This window comes from Loxodonta africana, chromosome 6, assembly GCF_030014295.1.
Source record: "Loxodonta africana isolate mLoxAfr1 chromosome 6, mLoxAfr1.hap2, whole genome shotgun sequence".
Classification (NCBI taxonomy): Eukaryota; Metazoa; Chordata; class Mammalia; order Proboscidea; family Elephantidae; genus Loxodonta; species Loxodonta africana.
The window spans coordinates 111,402,590-111,426,064 of NC_087347.1; the positions used below are offsets into that span (position 1 = coordinate 111,402,590).

The 23,475-nt window shown below is 38.4% G+C and overlaps 1 protein-coding gene across 1 annotated transcript in view; it reads right to left on the reverse strand.

The window, feature by feature from the left end:
• Positions 1-23,475, reverse strand: part of HNMT (histamine N-methyltransferase) — a 55,988-nt gene that overhangs the window by 7,176 nt on the left and 25,337 nt on the right. The window contains exons 4-6 of the mRNA XM_064287260.1: positions 10,180-10,287; positions 9,033-9,163; positions 3,747-3,840 (exon numbers count right to left, since the gene is read on the reverse strand). Of these exons, the coding sequence (XP_064143330.1) occupies positions 3,747-3,840; positions 9,033-9,163; positions 10,180-10,287 (333 nt within the window). The remainder of the gene's footprint in view (positions 1-3,746; positions 3,841-9,032; positions 9,164-10,179; positions 10,288-23,475) is intronic.

The window sequence follows — 23,475 nt, forward strand, 5'->3', positions numbered from 1 at the left end:
ACGTGTTACTGTTTGAGAAGACAGGTTTATTGAGGTGAAACTAGAGCAAAAGACAATTAAACTGTTCTATATAAAGGGAAACCCTGGTGGCAAAGTGGTTAAGAGCTCAGCTGTTAACCAAAAGGTCAGCAGTTTGAATCTGCCAGCGGCTTCTTGGAAACCCTATGGGGCAGTTCTACTCTGTCATATAGGGTTTCTAGGAGTTGGAATCGACTGGACGGCAACAGGTTTTTTAATATAACAAAGTGATTCTTGGTGGCACAGTGGTTAAAGTGCTCGGCTGCTAACCAAAAGGCCTGTGGTTTGAACCCACCAGGAACTCTGTAGGAGAAAGATGTGGCAGTCTGCTTCCATAAAGATTTACAGCCTTGGAAGTGCTATGGGGCAGCTCAACTGTATGCTCTGGGCTTGCTGTAAGTTGGAATTGACTCAATGGCAGCAGTTTGGTTTTTGTTTATACAACAAAGTGAAGGTTGGAGGGTTGAGTCCACCCAGGGGTGCCTTGGAAGGAAAGCCTGCCGATCTACTTTTAAAAAAATCAACCATTGAAAACCCTATGTAGTACAGTTCTACTCTGACACACATGGTATGCCTTGAGTTGGTGGCGATCCAATGGCAACTGATTTTATTAACTGGCTGTAACAAAGTGGATAAGTTGGCATCTTTGAAAAAGCACTGACTTAAGAGGTTATGGTGGAGGTTTGAGAAGAAGTTGTGATTATAGATCCACGGGAAGTGGGCTCAGACCAAACAAGAGAAATGTCAGAAAGACAGTGGCTATGGGATATTGCCACTAAGTTCTGTTCTCTGCTGTTCTTCCTCTTCACAGGCCTCAACGTTTTCCCAAAGCAACAAATGGTACTTTGGGGAATAAAGGAGGTAGGGCTATGCCCATTCTTGCAGCAAGAGAAACAGTGGCTACAGCACATGCCAGATTTGGAGAGAGGGAATGAAAAGTTGAACTGGGGGCAGAAATTTGGAGCAAACAGTAGTTGGCAAGAATAGAAGCATGTAAACCTGACCTGCAGGAATCCTCAGAAGTGATGTGGAGGACGTGGACTACCTAAGTTATTTGGGATGAGGACCCTAAGTTATTTACTTTGGATTTTTTGAAGTTAAACATGAGCTCATAGACTGGGGTACCTGGGGGCATTCAGGTTACACCAACTTGCGACAGTAACCAACACTTTTTCTGTGTTATTGATGCAGATAATCAAGAATAGATTGTCTAATTTCAAGTGGCCAAGAGGCACATGAGGAAATGCTTGTGATCACCAGCCATCAAAGAAATGCAAATCAAAACCACAAAGAGATACCATCTCACCCCAGCATTACTGTTATCAATCAAAAAAAAAAAAAAAACAGGAAAAAACAAGTGTTGGAGAGGCTGTGGGGAGATCAGAACTCTTATGCACTGCTGGTGGGAATGCAAAATGATACAACCATTTTGGAAAACAATATGGAGCTTCCTTAGAAAACTGGAAATAGAAATACCATATGATTCAGCAATCCCACTCCTAGGAATATATCCTAGAGAAATAAGAGTTGTCACATGAATAGACATATGACACCCATGTTCACTGCAGCATTGTTCATAATAGCAAAAAGTTGGAAACAACCTAGATGCCCATCAACAGATGAATGGCTAATCAAACTGTGGTACATACACACAATGGAGTATTACGCAAAAGTAAAGAACAACAATGAATCTGTGAAGCATCTCATAACATGGGAGAATCCGGAGGGCACTATGTTGAGTGAAATGAGTCAATCACAAAAGGACAAACATTGTATGAGACCACTACTGTAAAAACTCATGAAAAGGTTTACATACAAAAAGGAACAATCTTTGATGGTTATAAGGGAGGGGAGGCGTGGGGACAGAAAAACACTAAATAGATAATAGGTAAGTGGTAACTTTGGTGAAGGGTAAGACAGTACACAATCCTGGGGAAGCCAGCACAACTTGCACAAGCTAAGGTCATAGAAGTTCCACAGACAGATCCAAACTCCCTGAGGGACCGAAATGCTGGGTTGAGGGCTGTGGGGACTATGGTCTCAGAGAACATGTAGCTCAATTGGCATAACACAGTTCATAAAGAAAATATTCTACATTCTACTTTGGTGAGTAGCGTCTGGGGTCTTAAAAGCCTGGGAGTGGCCATCTAGGATACTCCACTGGTCTCACCCCTTCAGGAGCAAGCAGGAATGAAGAAAACTAAAGACACAAGGTTAAATTAGTCCAAAGGACAAATGGACCACATCTACCATGGTCTCCGCCAGGCTGAGTCCAGTACAACTAGATGGTGCCCAGCTACTACCACTGACTGCTTTGACAGGGATCACAATAGAGGGTCCCAGAGCTGGAGAAAAATGTAGAACAAAATTCTAACTCCAAAAGAAAGACCAGATTTGTTGGCCTGACAGAGTCTGGAGAAACCCTGAGAGTACGGCCCCGAGACACTCTTATAGCTCAGAAATGAGGTCACTTGTGAGGTTCACCCTTCAGCCAAAGAGTGGACAGGCCTATAAAACAAAACAAAACTAAAGGGGCACACTAGCCCTGGGTCAAGGACTAGAAGTCAGGAAGGGACAGAAAAGCTGGTAATAGGGAGCCCAAGGTTGAGAAGGGAAACTGTTGACATGTCATGGGCTTGTTAACCAATGTGATAAAACAATATGTGTACCAACTGTTTAAAGAGAAACTAGTTTTTCTGTAAACCTTCATCTAAAGTACAATAAAAATAGAAGAAAGAAAAAAGTATCCTCCAAAAAGATAAATAAAAGTTAAAAATAGACTGCCTATAGTGTTGATAACTAAGTTTATTTTTTGTATTCCTAAATGCAGTGTAAGGTGCTTTACCCTAACAGTTTTTCTTTAGAGAAAGCTTAGTAAGAAGGATCCAGTTCACAAAGTCAGACCTCTCGCATATGAATAAGATTTTTAACTAAATAGAGATAAAAATAATATATCAAAATGTTCCCTTGGAGAGGAGGTTGTATATCAGAGGTCTATACTGCCAAACTGTCACATGAGTCCAACCTGAGAACCACAAGCAACAACCATGCTGGCCACCGTTAAACCTCTTTCTCGAATTTATAAACAAATGAATTTTGGGATATTAGGTTTTTGAGTATAAGGTCTAATACAAGCATAGGAAGAAAAACATGGTTGTATATCAGGAACCAAGTTTTTCTTCCTATAGGGTCGCTATGAGTCGGAATTGACTCAACAGCAGTGGGTTTGGTTTGGTTTTTTTTATATCAGGAACTAATCAGACAATCAGTAAAGATTGCTGAATGAAAGAAGGAATGAATGAAAGAACTCAGTAATTCCAATGTTTCATTTTCTAACACTATTTACTCACGTTCTCTGTGTGATGTTATCTATGCCACTGGAAGCAATATAACATGGTTAAATGCCTTCTTTAGAAAATAAAACAAAATAAATGAAAATGTTACATTTGTTATATTTATTCTAAGCTATACATAAAGGATTAATATCTAGAAGACAAAGACATATATTCCCAAGAGAAAGACGTAAATAGACTTGTAATTTCACCAGACCCCTAAATTGAGACTTGGTGTGAATGAATTTCCTAAAACTGTGAAAATCAATTGATATGACCAGAGGTCAAGGATTTCATATTGAAGACAAGATATACCACCTGTCTTCAAACACATGAATCCATGTACACGTGCACTATTGCTTTTTCAAAATTCAGACTTGAATGAGAATAACTTACCTGACACAACAACAATTAGGATCATAGCATTGGTAGCTAAGAGACTATGGAAGAATTTGAGGGTAGCCGGGATGTCTTTTACATAATACAGCACCTAGAAATGATAGAAAAGAGAAATAAGAAACTTCCGTATGTTTATGTCTTTGCCGCTTAGATGAAGTACTCACTAGAAAGTTTGATTTTCAAGTCAAGAGGACTTTTACTCAACAAAGCTTGTAAGAAATTTAAAAATTAATGATCTTAGATAGAAAATGATGTGAGAAAATATTTTGGGAAAGAGAAAACTGTGGTATTTGCTTAGCTAGAGCCAAACAGCTTTAGATTTACTCTTTCTGGCTTCACTAACACAGACATTTACAGCCGGGGACACTTTGTCTCCACTCCACATGAGGGCATTGATTCTATGCCTACTCTATATTTTGAGAATTGTAGTTCTTCCGGGAGAAAATGGCGCCGGCATCATACAAACAGACTCCATTTCATGGAATGTTGCTTTAAAATTAAACCCTTTGGACCAACATCACCGTACGTTCACAGATACTTTTTTTTAAATCCTAGGAAATGTGGCAGGCTCTGTTGTTGACAGATTCTCCAGGAAACTGGACTGGATGAGCATGAGCACTTGGTCACTGAGTACTAGAGGTCAGCCCATCCATTGTTAATAACTCTGAACCAATCCCTAGTGAAGTATGGAAAAAGGCCAACACAGACAGAGCTTGGAATGATGCCTTGGAAGTGGGAAATTTTCCTAAGGGTTTGAATCTTTGGAATCCATCCTCACAGACACTTACTTCTTAGATATCATCTTCATCTCTCTTGGACAAGAATTCAGTATTACGTGTAGCATGTCTAAAACAGAGTAGTCATTGCATAAAGGGAAAATAAATTATGCCCCCCTCACTTGAATGAATAAAATAAAATTACCTGCCTGTGGCCCATTCTGCTTCAGTACCATATTTACTACCATCTCCCTCCATGCTGTCCACTGTGGGGACCATAGATAATTACCCCAATGCAGCTCATCAGTAAGATAGCCAATAATCTAAGACACTGTCTGGTTAAAAAAGAGGAGGCGACTCATGACAGACAACTGAAATTTGATCTAAAAGACAGTGAGATTCTCCACTGTTGACAGTAAATATTAATTTGAAAAGACGTCATGAGAGTATTAGGAGCAACAAAGGGGCAGACACATGGCACAGAAAAATTGTAGAATAGAAGAGAGAGAAAAGAATAGAGTAATAATACAGAGGGAAGCGGAGTTGCCGTAAGAAGAGAAAAAGGATGTTTTGAGAGAAGTAGGAGAAAGGAGCAGAACCTTGAAGGTGCAACATTTTATAATGGGGAGAAGAATGGAATCCAGAGCCTAAGTGAAGAGACTGGCTATTGGTGAGAGGCTTTTGCAATAAGATCAAAGGAGTTGGTAGGTATAGGTACAACTATGTTTGTAAGTTTGGAGGGTGAAAGCAGAGTTTTTGTCTGATATTTTCTGTTTTCACTGTATGATATAAAATGAAATCATCAATTGGGATTGAGTGGTTGGGGAGGGGTTGCAGGAGGTGTAGGGAGAGAAGAGAGGTATGAAACAGTTATCTGAGGAAGTGGGAAAACAAGCTTAATAGGGAAGCATCGTAGGATTGCTGGGCAATGTGAAGTACTCCCTTACAGGTAAAAGATTTTGCCAGCTAAGGCAGCTGTGATGTAGGATTGTCTGGATATATCAATCTTGCAGCCATTTCTTCCTTTGATTTCTTGTAAGTTTATTCCTTTGGGCGTGACTGTAGTTACAGACTAGAGGAAGGAAGGAGCGTCTTATTGTTAATCAAGTGGTATTTCTAATCATGCATTACCTTCTGATGGTAGCTGACAATTAAACCTGTACTTCCCATAAAATATCCAGAAATATCAGTGGTCCTTGGAAATATGGCTCCATACCATCTACAGGCATACCTCTTTTTAATGCGATTCACTTCATCGTGTTTTGCAGATATTGCGTTTTTTACAAATAGAAGGTTTGTGGCAACCCTGTGTTGAACAAGTCTATCAGCACCATTTTCCCAACAGCGTGTGCTCACTTCATGTCTCTATGTCAAATTTCCATAATTCTCCCAATATTTCAAACTTTTTCATTATTATTATATCTGTTATGGTGATCTGTGATCAGTGAGGTTACTACTGTAATTGTTTTGGGGTGCCACAAACTGTGCGCATATAAGATGGCAAACTTAATCGATAAATGTTGTGTATGTTCTGAAGGCTCCACCAACCGGCTGTTCCCCCACTTCTCTCCCTCTCTTTGGGTGTTCCTATTCCCTGAGACATGACAACATTGAAATTAGGCCAATTAATAACCCTCCGATTGCCTCTAAGTGTTAAAGTGAAAGGAAGAGTCACACGTCTCTCAATTTAAATCAAAATACTACAAGATAGATAAATCTTGAAAACATTATGCTAAGCTAAAGAAGCCAGTTATAAAAGACCACATATTATGTAATTCTATTTATATGAAATGTTCAAAATAGACAAATCCATAGAGACAGGAAGTAGATTAGTGGCCACCTGGAATTTGGGTGGGTGTAAGGGTAGAGAGTCGGGGTGAGGAGTGACTGCTAAAGGGTATGGACTTTCTTTTGCGGGTGTTGAAAATGTTCCAAAATTAGATAATGATGATGGTTGCACAACTCAGTGAGTATACTAAAAGCCATTGAATTGTACACTTTAAATGGGTTAATTTTATGGTATGTGAAATATATCTTAATAAAATTATTGAGATTGAGAATTAAAAGAAGAAAAAGCTAGAAATGATTAAGCTTTGTGAGGAAGGCATGTGAACAGCTGAAACAGGCCAAAAGCTAGACCTCTTGCACCAAACAGCCAAGTCGTGAATGCAAAGGAAAGGCTATTGAAGGAAATTAAAAGTGCTAAAATAAATAAATAAATAAAAATAAAAATATATATATATATTTTTTTATTATGGCTAACACACAAATGATAAGAAAGCAAAACAGCCTAATTGCTGATATGGAGAAAGTTTTAGTGGTCTGGATAGAAGACCAAACCAGCCACAACATTCCCTTAAGTCAAAGCCTAATCCAGAGCAAGGCCCTAACTCTCTTCAATTCTATGAAGGCTGAGAGAGGTGAACAATCTGCAGGAGAAAAGTTTGAAGCTAGCAGAGGTTGGTTCATAAGGTTTGAGGAAAGAAGGCACCTCCATAACATAAAACGCAAGGTGAAACAGGAAGTGCTGATATAGAAGCTGCAGCAAGTTATTCAGAAGATCTAAGATAATCGATGAAGGTGGCTACACTAAACAACAGATTTTCAATTTAGATGAAACAGCCTTATATTGGAAGAAGATACCATCCAGGACTTCCATAGCTAGAAAGGAGAAGTCAACGCCTGACTTCAAGGCTTCAAAGGACAGGTGGAACCCTCTTCTTAGGGACTAATGTAGCTGGTGACTTTAAGTTGAAGCCAATGCCCCTTTGCTGTTTTGAAAATTCTAGGGTCTTTAAGAATTATGCTAAATCTACTCTGCCTGTGTTCTATGAATGGAACAACAATGCCTGGATGACAGCACATCTGTTCATAACATGGTTTCCTGAATATTTTAAGCCCACTGTTGAGACATATTGCTCAGTAAAAAAAAAAACAAAAAACATCCCTTTCAAAATATTGACAATGCTCATTGATAATGCACCCGGTCACCCAAGAACTCTGATGGAGATGTACAAGGAGATTAATGTTGTTTTTTTTGTTGTTTTTTCGTGCTGCTAATGCAACATACATTCTACAGCCCTTAGATCAAGGAGTAATTTTGACTTTCAAGTTTTATTATTTAAGAAATAAATTTCAAAAGGCTATAGCTACCATAGATAGTGATTCCTCTGATTGATCTGGGCAAAGTAAATTCAAAATATCTACATTAACAGGAGTTTGGAAGAAGTTGATTCCAGCCCTCATGGATGGCTTTGAGGGGTTCAAGGTTTCAGTGGAGGAAATAACTGTAGATATTGTGGAAATAGCAAGAGAACTAGCATTAGAAATGGAGCTAGAAGATGTGACTGAATTGCTTCGATCTCATGATAAAACTTTAACGGATGAAGAGTTGCTTCTTATGGATGAGCAAAGCAAGTGGTTTCTTGAGATGCATTCTACTCCTGGTAAAGATGATGTGAACATTGCTGAAATGACAACAAAGAATTTAGAATATTATGTAAACTTAGTTGATAAAGCAGCGGCTGGGTTGGAGAGGACTGACTCCAATTTTGAAAGAAGCTCTACTGTGGGTAAAATGCTATCAAACAGAATTGCATGCTTCAGAGAAATCTTTTGTGAAAGGAAGAGGCAAAAGATGCACCAAACTTCATTGTTGTCTTATGTTAAGAGATTGACATAGCTACCCCAACCTTCAGCAACCACCACCTGATCAGTCAGCAGACATCAATATTGGGGCACGGCCCTCTACCAGGAAAAAGATTAAGACTCACTGAAGACTCAAATGATGGTTAGCATTTTTTAGCAATAAAGTATTTTTTAATTAAGGTATGTACTTTTTTTTAGGCTTAATGCTATTGCACACTTAATAGACTATAGTATAGTGTAAACATAACTTTTATATGCACTGGGAAACAAAAAAATCCATGTGACTTGCTTTATTGTGATATTCGCTTTGTTGCAGTGGTCTGGAACCAAACCTGTAGTGTCTCCAAGGTATGCCTGTAGTCAGTAGTCACCCCCCTTTCCAAAGAATGCACTAGCTAGCTGGTCAGTGCTGAACCATGGAAACGCATACCTACCAGATGCCTGCCTGATAGCAATAAAACTTATTGACCTGAGGAGTCATCTAACTCGCCTCTTCTGCCACATGTACACTAGCCAGGCCACCTAGCAAAGGCAAAAGCAAGGGGATTCAGAGGAACTCTGGACCATTCATGCTATTAGAGAACTGTGCTAGGATATGATATCACTCTAATGTTCTCAAATCTATCCATGAGCTTTCAATCTTAGAATTAATCCTAGAAAAATTAATTAAGCCAACATTGAAATAATTGTTGAGTGTGGACTTATGTTGAGCAGAGAAAACTGGCCCTTTGAATGTTAAAGAAAATCTATTAGTATTAACAAAATCTTTACCTTAAATTTGGACAGATAAGGCTTACTTATAAAATTATAAATCAGAAGATTTTCATTTTTCTTTTAAAAGTTAGAATGTTAGGCACTTTTCATACATATTTCTAAAAAGTCTCCTTTCTGGAAGCATATTATAGTAAATATTTCTTACCTGAATCATATGAATAAAGTCCCATTTTTGAAGCTCATTTTTCTCCATCATTCTATTTTGATATTCAGACGATGTCTCCTTATGCCAAGCAAACTTTATGTTCTCAAGGTTTGATGTCTTGGCTACAAGCTCTAAAATACAGAGAAAAGGTGGCACACCATCAATTTTAATTGCAAATGTGTAACCCATTTCCATTTAGAATTTTAATGCAATCAATGTTATATACATAACAGATATAAAGCACGTTTTTCTTTTTTATGCAGCTCTGAGGGACCACAGAGTTCATCTCAATCTTTTTTCCAGAATTCAATGAAATTAGAGATTAAAAAGAGTCAATTAGAAGTAATAATGAGAATCCTAGTCAGACATAGGTCACACGATCTTTGTCTTAATGGGGAAACTACCGGTAATGTTTATCAATGGCAAGTTGATATGAAACAGGTGACATGACTGTGTAACCCAGACGTCAGCAAACCACTGCCTACAGGTCCATCTGTTTTATATGGTCATTAAGCTAAGACCATTTTTCAGGTTTTTAAATGGATAAAAAAAATCAAAAGAAGAATAATATTTTAAGATATGTGAAAATTATATGATATCCAAATTTTGCTTTCCATAAATAAAGTTTTATTGGAAACTAAGCCTCATTCATTAGTTTCTGTATTGTCTATGGCTGCATTTGTGTTCCTACACAGGTTGAGTAGTGGTGACAGCGACCATGAAGTCTGTTAAGTCCAAAATATTTACTATCCAACCCTTAAAAAAAAAATTTTGTCAATTCTTTGTGTAACCCATTAAACATAAGCTCTTTAAGGGCTGGGACTCTGTTTAAATATTTCTGAATAAAGCAATGACTCTGTCCTTAAGAATAAATATCTATATCTATCTCTCTCTATATAGATAGATATGTATGTATGTATTACTGGGGGATAGATAGGGAGTTAAAAAGGAGTCTAATTACTTACTGTTCATTTTTGAGGTGCTTAGTCGCACCTGCCAAGAAAACAATTTAATTAGTTTCTTCTCCCAACAAGCTTACAAAGAGCACATGACAATAGACTATGCTATCAATGATTCAAGGGGCAAATTTGGAATGAAAAGCCTTTTGGGATAGGATTTGGCATGTAGCACCATGAGTTACAGATACCTTTGTACTTGGCAATTTGTTCAGCGTTTGGTTCAACAACTTCATTGTTGATATGAATTCCTGGATATTTAGTTTGCACTTTGGAGAGAATTTGAAGGTCAATTTCACCTAGAAAACAACCGTATGAAACAAGTCAAGTCACTGGAGGAAGAAACCAGTTTGAGCTGGTTTACCATTTGTCTTACTTTTACAATAGAATCCCAGAATAAAAAATAATGTTCAACCCTTGCCTGCCATAATACTGGCAGTGCAGAACAGCTAGCCTTTAAGTAAGAATAATAATGTGATTCGAGGAGAGCTATGAATGCCATTCATTCATTTCTTAATTTTATTCATTCATACAATCTTTATTTAATATCTAGTACTATATTTCATTAAATCTAAGATGTCATTGGTTGTAGGAGACAATTGGCACTTATTTTTGTTCACTAAGTTCTTGAAGCTATCAAGGATTTCATTTTACTTGGATCCACAAACAACACCCATGGAAGCAGCAGTGAAGAAATCAAACGATGCATTGCTTTGGGCAAGTCTTTTGCAAAAGACTACTTTAAAATGTTAAAAAGCAAAGACGTCACCTTGAAGACTAAGGTGTGCAGGATCCAAGCCATGGTGTTTTCAATCACCTCATAGCATGGGAAAGCTGGACAATAAATAAGGAAGACCAAAGAAGAATTGACGTCTCTGAATTATGGTGTTGGCGGAGAATATTGAATACACCACAGACTGCCAAAAGAACGAAGAAATCTGTCTTGGAAGAAGTACTATCAGAATGCTCCCTAGAAGCAAAGACAGCAAGTCTCACATACTTTGGACATGTTATCAAAAGGGATCAGTCTCTGGAGAAGAACATCATGCTTGGTAGGCTAGAGGATCAGCAAAAAAGAGGAAGACCCTCAGCAAGATGGATTGACACAGTGTCTACAATAATAGGCTCAAGCATAACAACGATTGTGATGATGGCACAGGACCCAGCAGTGTTTCATTCTGTTGTATATAGGGTGGTAAGTCAGAACTGACTCGATGGAAGCTAACAAGCTAGAAAAAAAAACACTGTAAATTATAATTTCTAAGACTTCATCAATTGGAAGCTATATTCCCATAAAAAACTGTTGTTGTCTAGTCTATTCCAACTCATAGCGACCCTACAGAAGAGGGTAGAGATGCCCCATAGTGTTTCCAAGAGCGGCAGGTGGATTCAAACTGCTGACCTTTTTGGTTAGCAGCCAAACTCTTAATCACTATGCAACCAGGGCTCAGAGATGTTCAAATGTGGGAAAAAAATAAATAGGTACCTCAGAGCTGATAAACTGGGCTAAGCCAAAAGAATACAAAAAATGCATCAGGTAGAAAAAAGATACCATCAGGTACAAAAAGGAATACAAAAATATCTCAGACATCTGTCCTCAAAAATACCGTGGTCTGGTGGAAGAGGTAGGCATGGAAATAACACTGGCTGGGTTGGAAGGAGGTTGGAGGAGGAAAGGAGTCAGTGAGGGAGAAGATGGGAGGTGATGGAAAGCTCCATGTGAGATCACTCCTGAGCTCTCTTATAGGGTAAATGGGAGCAGAGAAACTTCCAGGGAAATGAGAAGGGACACGTAGAAGAGACAGAATGACAGAGGCATGAAGTCAGGAAGTAGAGCATTATATGTAGGACAATTGGCAGTTGAGAGTTCTTGGAATATAGTGCAAAGCAGGGCCGCCAGGCAAGAGATGAACACTGAGAGGTAAATGGAGATGAGAATATAGGCAGAGTAGGTGTTCATTTATTCATTCATTCATTCAAACTATTAATTGACTGTTTACCATGTGCCAGGCACTGCATTAGGCTCTAACAAATGATGATAAGAGCAGGTAGATACCTGCACTCCTGGAAATTGAGCCTGTAAGTGATAGGATGGAAGAGATGTTGGTAAGTTTGATGGACTTGAATTCTAAACCCATCTCCACCATTTACTAGGTGTATGTGACTTTAAGCAAAGTTGCTTTACCTCTCCAAGCTTCATTTTCCTCACTAGAAAAAATGAAGATAATAACAGTATCTAATTTATGGGTTACCAGGCTTAAATGAGGCAATGCATATAAAATACGGTACAAAATTAAGTTAGGACCCAATAAATGTTAGCTGTTCATTATTTTTATTGTTATCATTGACTTCGTTTCTTTAAAAATATCTTTTCTTCCTACTGCTGATGCCTCTGACTAGTTTTGTATTTTTATTCTCTTAGGTTATGGTGTTCACCTTCACTAAAATGGAAATACCTCTTGGCAGGGCTAGCATATGAAAACGATGTTAATCTTTGACATCTTGGCATAAATGACATTAACAGAACCTTTCCAAAGTTAGATATGGCAGGCAGCAAAAGCACAGGTCATAAGGGTGGGAGGTTTGGAAGGAAGGAGATGGGAAAAATAAATCACAAACAGAAGATGTTAGACCAGGAGAAAAAGGGCAGCCAAATGACAAAATGAGAGCCCCAACTACTGGTAATAGGGGATGGTTTATGTGGTGTGTGTCTGTGAAGGAGGCAGGTAGGAAGGAAACTGAAATGGGGGATAAAGGAGCCTATGTGACAATTTTCTTCAAAGCTAGCACTACTAACGTGAAACTTTTTATTCTTTCCCTGATAACTCTAAAAAAAGCAGCTATTTATTGGCCAAAAAGTGGGCTAGGCACTTTACCTAGAACAGTTCACTTAATTCTGACTACAATATGACCTCAAACTCCATGATATTATTCTCATCCGAATAAGGCAATTTGAGACTCAGGGGATATTAATATGACTAAAGTGTAAGGCAGAGCTCTGATGACGCGGTGGTTCAGCTTTTGGCTGCTAACCAAAAGGACAGCAGTTCGAATCCACCAGCTCCTCCTTGAAAGCCTTATGGGGCAGTTCTACTCTGTCCTATAGGGTCAGTATGAGTTGAAATTGACTGGATGGCAATGGGTTAAACTATAAGGCACGTATGACTGACTCCAAAGTATGTGTTTTCTGACGACTTCATACTAAAAAAACAAGAAAATAACCAAATAGTAAAGGGACATTAAAAAAAAAAATTTTTTTTTCCCTCTACAGCCACTATTTTTGAAGAGGAAAAGAAATAACCAAGGGAAAAGGCTTATAAGAATAGCCATGGGCTAATGAGAACTAGATTCCAACTTGCCCCAAATAACCAAAGTTCTGAGCTTGCCTTTTTCAGCCTAACCTTGTGTTTTAAATAAAGAATCATCAATTGTGGAGATCCTAAATCCAACATTTTGAAATTCAAAGAGTTGAAATGCAATTATTTTCCCCCTGGGGCTTGATGAGCTCTTGTTCTCTAAGAGGGACCTGGACATTTCAGATCAGCACAAATGGCACAGGTAACTATTAGATCCCCGGGGCCTGTTTCTATCTCATCTCTTTCCCAGCTACCAGAATGATCTATCACAATCAGAGCCAGGCAGTCCTCCCTCCTGTGCAATGACAGAGGGCACGATACTAAAATTGCACCTGAGATATGGAAACTACAGGTTTGCATAACAACCTCCAGAGTGTGAGCCCAGGTGTGGACAGGAACCATCCTGCATTCACTGCTGGATGTCTAGCAAAAACAATGAACAACAAGAGGGGATAATGAACTACTTACTTAGGAGTTAGCACATAAAATCCATTCCTAACATCATGAGTAGGGTAACTATACTTCCTGTTTTCCAGGGTCAGTTCCTGCTGTTGTCCTGGTGTCCTATCTGGTTTCATTTTTTCATCCCCAATTTTTCATTCTTTAACAAAATATTATTATGATTTTATTTTTTAAAAATAGTTTGAAAGGAATTATTTTATAAACTGGACAATATAGTAAAACCAACTTGTAGTTCAATAAATAAATATTTTAAAAAGTTAAAATAATTTTAATTAAGTTACCATCTTCCTCCAACTCTCACTCTCAAAAGTTTCCTGAGTTGGACAATAACATCAGTATAAAGTACTTATTTTCTGTGAGATTTTTATTTATAATGGACTCTATTATTTCTTACTGTATTGTATGTATAATTTGTCCCCATAAGATAAATATATTCTTTGGCCTTACACTCTATATAATTTGCTTTTCAGTATCCCTCAGAAATAGGACACGTACATTTTTTTTAAGTGATTTATACAAACCTCTGCTGAACAGATAGGTAGTTCAGATCTTCTATGATATTATAACCAAAACCAAGCCAAACCCATTGCTGTCAAGTCAATTCCGACTTATAGCAACCCTGTAAGGACAGAGTAGAACCGCTCCTTAGAGTTTCAAAAGAGCACCCGGGGGATTTGAACTGCTAACATATAGGTTAGCAGATGTGGCTCTTAACCACTACACCACCAGTCTAGTCTAAATAGTTAGCATTTAGTTATAAATATTTCCTTGAAACAGTCACCTATACTGTTCACTATCCATCCACTCACAAGGATTTGATACTTCCTCCCTCCTCCATTTTTGACCACTCGCATGTTTTCCAACTAAATCTGTCTTTACTTCTCTTTTCTATCTCTGCTAGCATTGCCCTTGTTTAGCCTACTTCTGGTCTTGTCTCCCTAAAAACTGTCACCACAACATACATTGAAAACCCCAACCTAAGCAAGCTCATCACTTCCCTGATTAAAACCTTCTCATGATTTTGATCAGCTGGATCAAGTCCAAGTTCCTTGACTGAACATCCTGCCTGTTCTCATACATTCTCATCTCTCACCATGTCATATTTCGAAACTTACAGCTCCAGGGATCCTGAATTGCTTATACTTCCCTCCCTCATGCACCCTGTTCTTCCAGCACTTTTGTCCTCTGCCCACACTTTCTCCTCTGCCTGAGGTACTCTGTCCTCACTTCCCTAGTTCATCTGGCTAACTCCTACCCATCTTAAATTCTACACATGAATAATCGCCTTGGTGTTCTTTCCCACAGAGCCTGGAAGCAGCCTCAGAATCCTACAGATGGTCATTACACATCAATTGGCTGGAGTTGGCAACAGAGACAAAACTTACTTGTCTTCCCTGATCTAAATTATTGCTTTACTTCATTAATTTGATTCACTAGCAAAGGCTTGATTCCCATAAGTTTGTTAAAAGAAGATAAAGGAGTCAAAAATGCTAGATGGAATAACTGAGCAAATCTGATCATCGATCAACGAAAAGCATGTGAGGGGTTATCAACCCACAGTACCATATGCCAGTAGTAAGAGATTCAAATAAAAAAGAAGAACGGACACCATTTGTTCTTTCTCAACTAAATCTTTCTGAGAAGAAGCCATACCATGAATGTTGTCCAGTATCAGGCATTAAGCTTCCTATAAATGGTTTCAGAGAGCACACCAGCCAAACTAATATGTCAAAATAATGGCAGAAAGTAAACCATAATTGAATCAATCAAATAATTGAAAAATCTTTGCAAATTCAGATATAAACCAAAAGAAATGGGGAAATCAGCAATTTACTTTTATTGTACATTGCAAAGCCTTCTGGAAATCTTAACTTTGAGGTCCAGAAAAAAGCATTTAAGGAGAATACGGAAATATATGATCATTCTGTAGTCAGAATCTTTCCACGTATGGCTTCTCATGAGTCATTACTTGATCGTAATTTGACAGTTTTAGCTATTTATTTTTGATACCTTATACCTTTAGATATATACAATCAAACAATTATTTAGGTTAACTACAGCCCTGGTGATACAGTGGTTAAAGTGCTCACCTGGCAATTAAAGTGCCAGCGGCTGGAACCTACCAGCCACCCCATGGGAGGAAGATGTGGCAATCTGCTTCTATAAAAATGTGCAGCCTTGAAAACCCTATAGGGCAGTTCTACTCTGTCCTATAGGATTGTTAGGAGTCTGAATCAACAGTGGGTGGGTTAAATCCTTATTAAGAGCTGACATATTAAATGTTTCCTGCTAAAGAGGAACAAAATCTGCAAAGTTTTCTGTCACAAATAGAGAAACAATAATGATTAAATTATTCTTTTCTAATGAATTTATCACTCTTCTGTCTCTCGTCTATTTTTTTGTAAGTTGTTGTCGTTAGGTGCTGTTGAGTCGATTCCTACTCATAGCAACCCCATGTGACAGAATAGAACTGCCCCATAGAGTTTTCCTGTCTGTAATATTTAGAGGAACAGATGGCCAGGTGTTTCTCCCATGGAACCACTGGGTGGGTTCGAACCACCAACCGTTTGGTTAGCAGCCTAGCACTTAATCATTTAGGTCAACAGGGCTCTTTCTTTTTTTTTTTTTTAGTAGCAAGGCAAATTAACAGTTTTGGACCCTGTGAATACTACAATCATGTAACTAATTTTCTCAGTTGATCAGTGTGTGGAATTTGAACAACGTTAGGCAAATCCAGATATGTATCAGCCTAAATCAATGGGTTATAGAGTGCTTCACTTCAATATACAGTGTTTAGAAAAACATGCACTGAATTACAATCACTGGTTATTTTTGGGTGGTGGATTTAGAGGTTATTTTTATTTCTCCTCTTTTTGTTTATCTATTCTTCCAAATGTCACTTTAAGAGTTTAAATTATTTTTGAAATTTTCATCTCCCAATTACACAACCCTTCCCCTCACCCTCCCACCCCCCCCCCAAAAAAAAAAAATTCCTCTCTTCTATAATATAGGTGCAGGTCTGAGCTCCGGTGGCGTAGCAGTTAAAGAGTTTGGCTGCTAACCAAAACAGCAGCAGTTCAAGCCCACTAGCCATTCCTTGGAAACCCTAAGAAGCAGTTCTACTCTGTCCTGTAGTGTTGCTATGAGTCAAAATCAACTCGATGGCAATAGGTTTGGTTTAGGTTTGTGTCTTAGTCATCTAGTGCAGCTGTAACAGAAGTAACGCAAGTGGATGGCTTTAACAAACAGAAGTTTATTCTCTCACCGTCTAGTAGGATAGAAGTTCAAATTCATGGTGTCAGCCCCAGGGGAAGGGTTTTTCTGTCAGCTCCGGAGGAAGGATCTTGTCTTCAATCTTCCCCTGGACTAGGAGCTTCTCCACACAGGAACCCTGGGTCCAAATGACACGCTCCGCTCCCGGCACTGTTTTCTTGGTGGTATGAGGTCCCCATTCTCTGCTTGCTTCCCTTTTATTTTTTATCTCTTGTAAAATAAAAGGTGGTGCAGGCCACACTCCAGGGAAACTCACTTTACATTGGATCAGGGATGTGCCTTAGTAAGGGTGTTAAATCCCACCCTAATCCTCTTTAACATAAAATTATAATCACAAAATGGAGGACAACAACACAATACTGGGAATCACGGCCTAACCAAGTGGACACATATTTTGGGGGGATACAATTCAATCCATGACAGTTTGATTTAATGTTTTGTATGCAAATGACTATCCTGAGGCATTTATAGTCACATATGGAACAACTTGCATTATCAACAATTTGGCATTTAGGTTATCATAATTATTTAAACTCTCCACAACAATTACCTTTCAAAGGCTAATGCCATTGTTTTAGTTATCTAAACAAAAAAAAAAAAAAAAAAAAACCCCGCTGCCATTGAGTTGATTCTGGTTCATACTAACTCTAGAACAGAGTAGAACTGCCCTATAGGGTTTCTAAGGAGTGGCTGGTGGATTCAAACTGCTGACCTTTTGGTCAGCCATAGCTCTTAACCACTGCATCACCAGGGCTCCATCTTAGTTAGCTAGTGCCGTTATAACAGAGATACCACAAATGGGTGGCTTTAACAACAGAAATTTATTCTTTCACAGTTTAGCAGGCTAGAAGTCTGAATTCACGGTGCCGGCTCTAAGGGAAGGGTTTCTCTCTCTGTCAGCTCTGGAGGAAGGTGCTTGGCTCTTCTGAGCTTCTGCTCCTAGGCAATCTTCATGTGGTTTGGCATCTCTCTTCCCCCAACTCTGCTTCCATGGCTTGCTTGTTTTATTCTCTTTTATATCTCAAAAGAGATTGACTCAAAACACACTCTACACTAATCCTGCCTAATTCAGGTAACAAAGACAACTTATTTCCCAAGTAGAATCATAGCCACAGGTGTAGAGATTAGGATTTATAACAAATATTTTTGGGAGACACTATTCAATCCATAACAGCCATCTTTACCCTTACACTTCTAATTAAACTTTTTAAAATAAATGGCTCCTTTAAAACGCAGAAGTTGTTCTCTCACATATCGGATGCATATATCTGATTTTATAAGGTGTAGCTGCATGATAGTAAATGTTAGCCCATTGAAGATGCGATTGTAACTTAGATAATATACGTGCCTATCTGGTGACTCGAAGGACTGGTCTTTTGAGTTGGGGACATTCTATTCTAGGTGAGCACACTAATAAAGAAGGCTATAGAATAAAATTTTTCTTGGTTAAAAATATGGATAGGTAGATAGCAGATTAGGTGGGTGCACAATTAGATGGATGCATAGATACACGGATACAGTGCTGGTTACTACCAAAATAGCTACTTGGATGTCTAGGAGAAAAAAAGTATAACAAAGAAAATCACAACTTGGAAAAATAGAGTTTGCGGGTGAACTGCTATGACACAAAAGCAGCATGTTTAAAGGGAACCATACAAAGATAGGCTGGAAGGAAATCCCTAGCAAAAGCCTTGGCAAGGGCCTTGTGTTACTAGTGTGAAAACCTACTCTCAGGCAAAGGCTTTAAGTAAACATATATTTTCACTTGCATTAGTTATAGACATATGTGTCTTCGCTTCAAGATCCCTAGAAAACCAAAGGATGAAGTAAGGGTGGTTTTGTAAATTCTCAGCCCTAAGTTTTTTGGTTCTTGTGTCTCTGCCTCTAGCGTACACCCCATTTTGCCTGTGCGTATTTTTAGGCAGAAAATGGGAATATAAGAGTTTCCCATGTTATGTCCCTTCTACCTTAAACTATTCTGGTTGTTCTTATAAAATGATAGCTCTTGTTTGATACTCTTCAGAGACAGTGACTAGAACTTTATCACATGAATGCTGGAATATCTAAATTTTCACTATTCTCATCATGATTATAATTAGCTCTCTCCAGCCTTAGTCAATGACCCAATCCTTTTCATTTTTCCTTACGGGGTTATCAGATTTCTGCATTACTTTAGTAGGATATTTAACCTCTCCTGACCTCATTTCCTCACCTATAAAATGGGGACATTTAGCTCACAATTACTCCTTATACCATTAGGTAATTTTTAAAAATTGTGTTTGTAGATTTCTTTAAGTTTCCTCTGTCAAATTTATAAATAACCTTCAATCATAAATATAAGACAACGGGCTAACACAGCTAATTTGCTCACAATCTTGGTCCCAATAGTTACTATTGTTCAGATTTTCAGATAACATAATGAAAGTACCAAAAATTATTTCCTCAATGCCAGGGGCTGATCCGGGAACTTGACATGCTATAATGCTTTCCCCCCAACCCCCTAAACGCTTACTAAGGATCCATTATGTGCCAGTGAATACCCAAAGTGTTGGGTGTGTAAAGATGAATTTTAAAAATCTGAGAGTAGAATATTAAAATATATGTAGGGTTTCAGAAAGAGGATTACAAATATAAATTAGGAATAATATTGTTTCTGTTACAGGGTCATTGTGAGGGTTTGAGGCATTATAGAGAGATGACTTATTACAGTTCATGAAATATTGTAGGACTCAATAAATCGAAGTTATTACACATTAACTCAACAAATATTTTGAGCATCTACTAAATGTCAGGTTCTAATAACTGGAGATACAGCAGTGAATAAAACAAACAAAAATTCCCATGGTGAAAAGACCCATGGAGAAAAGGAAAGCAGAAAGAGGTAAAGGGGACATCATGGAGAGGGAGGTTTGCAATTTTCAGTTGGGTGGTCCAGTCAGCTTCATGGAAAAGGTGACATTCAAGAAAAGCCTGAAGTAGGCCCAGAATGAAGGGGAATGGAGATGTGCTTTTTTTAAACGAGCGGCCATAGTTACTGGTGAGAAACAACCCTGTAATAAAAGAACAACTCAGAAGAGGGCTCATCACGTGTTCCTGATGTTTGATTTGTTCTTCTGATAGAGCCATATAAGATGAAACACAAATCCCAGCTTGAGAACCCTGGGGCTTCCTCCCTGGAAAAAATCGGCGGGTCAAGAAAATGGGGGATTAAAGACCGCGGAGATACCTCCTGCCATTTGGTTTCAGTCTAGCCTCGCTTCATTTCTCATATCAAAACAAATGTGAATTCTTTAGATTATCAGCAGGAAAAAAAATGCATTCTATTACATGTTGCATTCAGATTATTATCTTCCTTCTATTCCTTCTATCAGGCCAAAAAAAAAAAAAAAAAAATTGTTTCCTGGGAGAAAGATTGCCCAGATACCTCCCTGCTTGGTGATAAAAAAATAATTTCAGCTATGGGTTTACAACCACAGTAAGAACAATCTGATTTGCAGTTGCAGTGTGAAAGATAGAAAATTGCTGACAAGACCTTTTCTTTTATTTGCTTCCCTCTCTCTCTCTCTCTCTCTCTTTCCCACCATGGGTACCTCAGTATTGAAGCAGTTCTGTCAGAATGGAAAGCTGAGAACAGACCCTGGGCACTGACCCAGTGTCTGTAACCCCCAAATACCTACAGTGTTGCAACATTTAAAAAGTTGTATATCAGTTGCTCCCAGGTTCTTAATGAAGTGCTAACTTTCTCCTGCCTTTTTTATTCACAAGTTTTGTAGATAAAAGCACTTGAACTGGCTGCTCAGCCATATCTTCAACAGAACCTGTGCCATATTTCCTTTCCCTAGCCTGTCTCTGTCTCCAAGTATGATTTTTCTGTTAACTCCCCTAAAAGTTAAACGTTAACTAATGTTTTCCCTAAAAAAAAAAAAAACCAAACCCTTTGCCGTCGAGTCAATTTCAACTCATAGTGACCCTATAGGACAGAGTAGAACTGCCCCATACGGTTTCCAAGGAGCGCCTGGTGGATTTGAACTGCCGACCTTTTAGGTTAGCAGACGCAGCTCTTAACCACTATGCTACCAGTGTTTCCATGCCTCCCCCCCCCCCCCCGCCCCGTCACCAGGATCCTGAAAACAAGTTATATCAGTCTAAGCCTGTCAAACAGGATGAAAGATGGCACCAGCCACCCCCTGGGTTGATGGGATAATGGCAAGAAAAGATCAACATGTTTGAAATATGACCACCAAAACCACACAGAAAGAGAATGGACATTCCACAAGTTCCTAAAACCTATAGCCCCTTTTCCCTTCAAAACCCCAGCTGGCCTGCCGCTCCTGGAGACAGACAGCTTTAGGAGGAGATCATTCTCCTCTGTCTCCATGTACTGGTATATATAATAAAGCTCTTGCTACCCACCTCACCCATCTCAAGAATTGGCTGTCTGCAGCAGGTGGCTCTAACTCATAAACTTGCGGTAACGGTAGGAGTATTCCAAGATACCAGCCTGTTTGGTGTGATCTCATTCATACCAGGATATCCTCTTTGCTTCTCTCATCTGAGCTCTATTTCACTGGCCTGCCACCTTAATAGTGGTTAGAACACAATTCTTGCTGATGAAATCATCAGTAATTTATCCCCTAGTGTGAGTAAGCATCTGAGAGCCTATTGTCCTCATGGATTAAGAAGCAGGAAATGATTAACAGAAAACATCAAGTACCTCAAGGAACAGACAGAGGACGTCAACATCAACCTCACTCTCACCGTCAGGGCCAAGGTGTACTCTGAATCAGGCAGAGACAATCTATGAGCTCTGAGGAAAAGCTCTGCTAATTTAAGACATAGTTGAGATTGTTCTTAGAGTATTTGTGTAGGTATAAAACTATTACAGGGGAATCAAAATCTGCCAAAGTCAAACTGTCATAAAAACAGCTGTGGAACAATGCTTCAGCTTTAGCCACGTATCTGGAGGCGTCCAGAGAAGACAGTGAGTCTCATCCTTACCATCACTGCACAGTTTAATTGGGTTTATTTTTCCTCTCCCTGGCTATAAACATAATACTTGAATACCATAGAAAACTTGAGACACAGAGAAAGATATAAAGCATAAAATAAAAGAAACATCATTTCACTGCTAGAGAAAACTAAAAGTTAACTTTTGGCTTATTTCCTCCTGATCTTTTATTTTTTCATTTGAATAAATAATTTTCACTAGTATACCCAGGTGAGAGCATTATGTATATGTATTATTATTCTGCTGTTTCCCGTGAATATACCAAAATTTAAACCATGAATATATCAAAATATATTTAAATGTGTTGTTTGCAGTGGCTACACAATATTATTTTATATGTGGAATAACGGATTTAATTATTAAACATATATATATAAAAACTTATATGATTTATGTTTTATATGTTTTTTTATACATAGTTAAAAAAATACTTATACATAGTTAGTTTTAAATTTTTTCTCTGAGCAATCCAGCAAAGAACCAATGGCTTTTTGTGCAAAATCTTAGTTTTTTCACGTTAACTCCTTGAACTAGAATGACTATTAGATGCACTTGAACTGGTAGGGAAACAGGCATCTTCTACGTTTGTTTGCCAACCACGCCTTCTCCCTGGGCGGTATTTGCATAAGCAAACCATGCTAATTTTTTTTTTTTTTAACAGCAACATGTAAAAAAAAAAATTGGCATAACGGTGCTTATGAAAATACTTTAGGGGGTGTAGTTGGCAAACAGAAGGCATTATTTGTGTAAAAATCAGTACTGCTTATTATTGGTTTTTAAAATCTCGAATTGTTTTCAATAAAAATCTGAACTTATCTTCAAATTCATTTCTTATATTTTGTATCAATTAAATTCTTTGCTACCTAATCAATTTTTTTTTTTTAATCATTTTTATTAGTTGCTGTTGTTAATAGAAACAGAAACTACAGGAGACCCTGGGCATTGACCCAATCCCTGTAACCCCCCAAATCCAGTGTAGCATATAATATTAGGTTTGTTGTTGTAAGTTGTCGTCAGGTCGATTCCAACTCATGGTGACCCCTGTGTTACAGAGTAGAACTGCCCCATACAGTTTTCCTGGCTGTAATTTTCACAGAAATATCACCAAGTCTTTCAAATCGCCGGCCTTTAGGTTAGCAGTTCAGCACAGTGTGATTGTGCCACCTAGGGACTTTATTATTAGGTTTGTTACTGTTGTTAGTTGCCATCGAGTCAGCCCCCAACTCATGACAACCCCATGTGATACAAAGCAGAATAGCTCCATGGGGTTTTCTTGGCTGTAAACTTTACCAAAGCAGTTTGCCACGAGTTTTCCTCCACGGAGCTGCTGGGTGGGTTTGACCCACCAACCTTTGAGTTAGAGACCAGTCGTAAACAGGTTGTGCCAC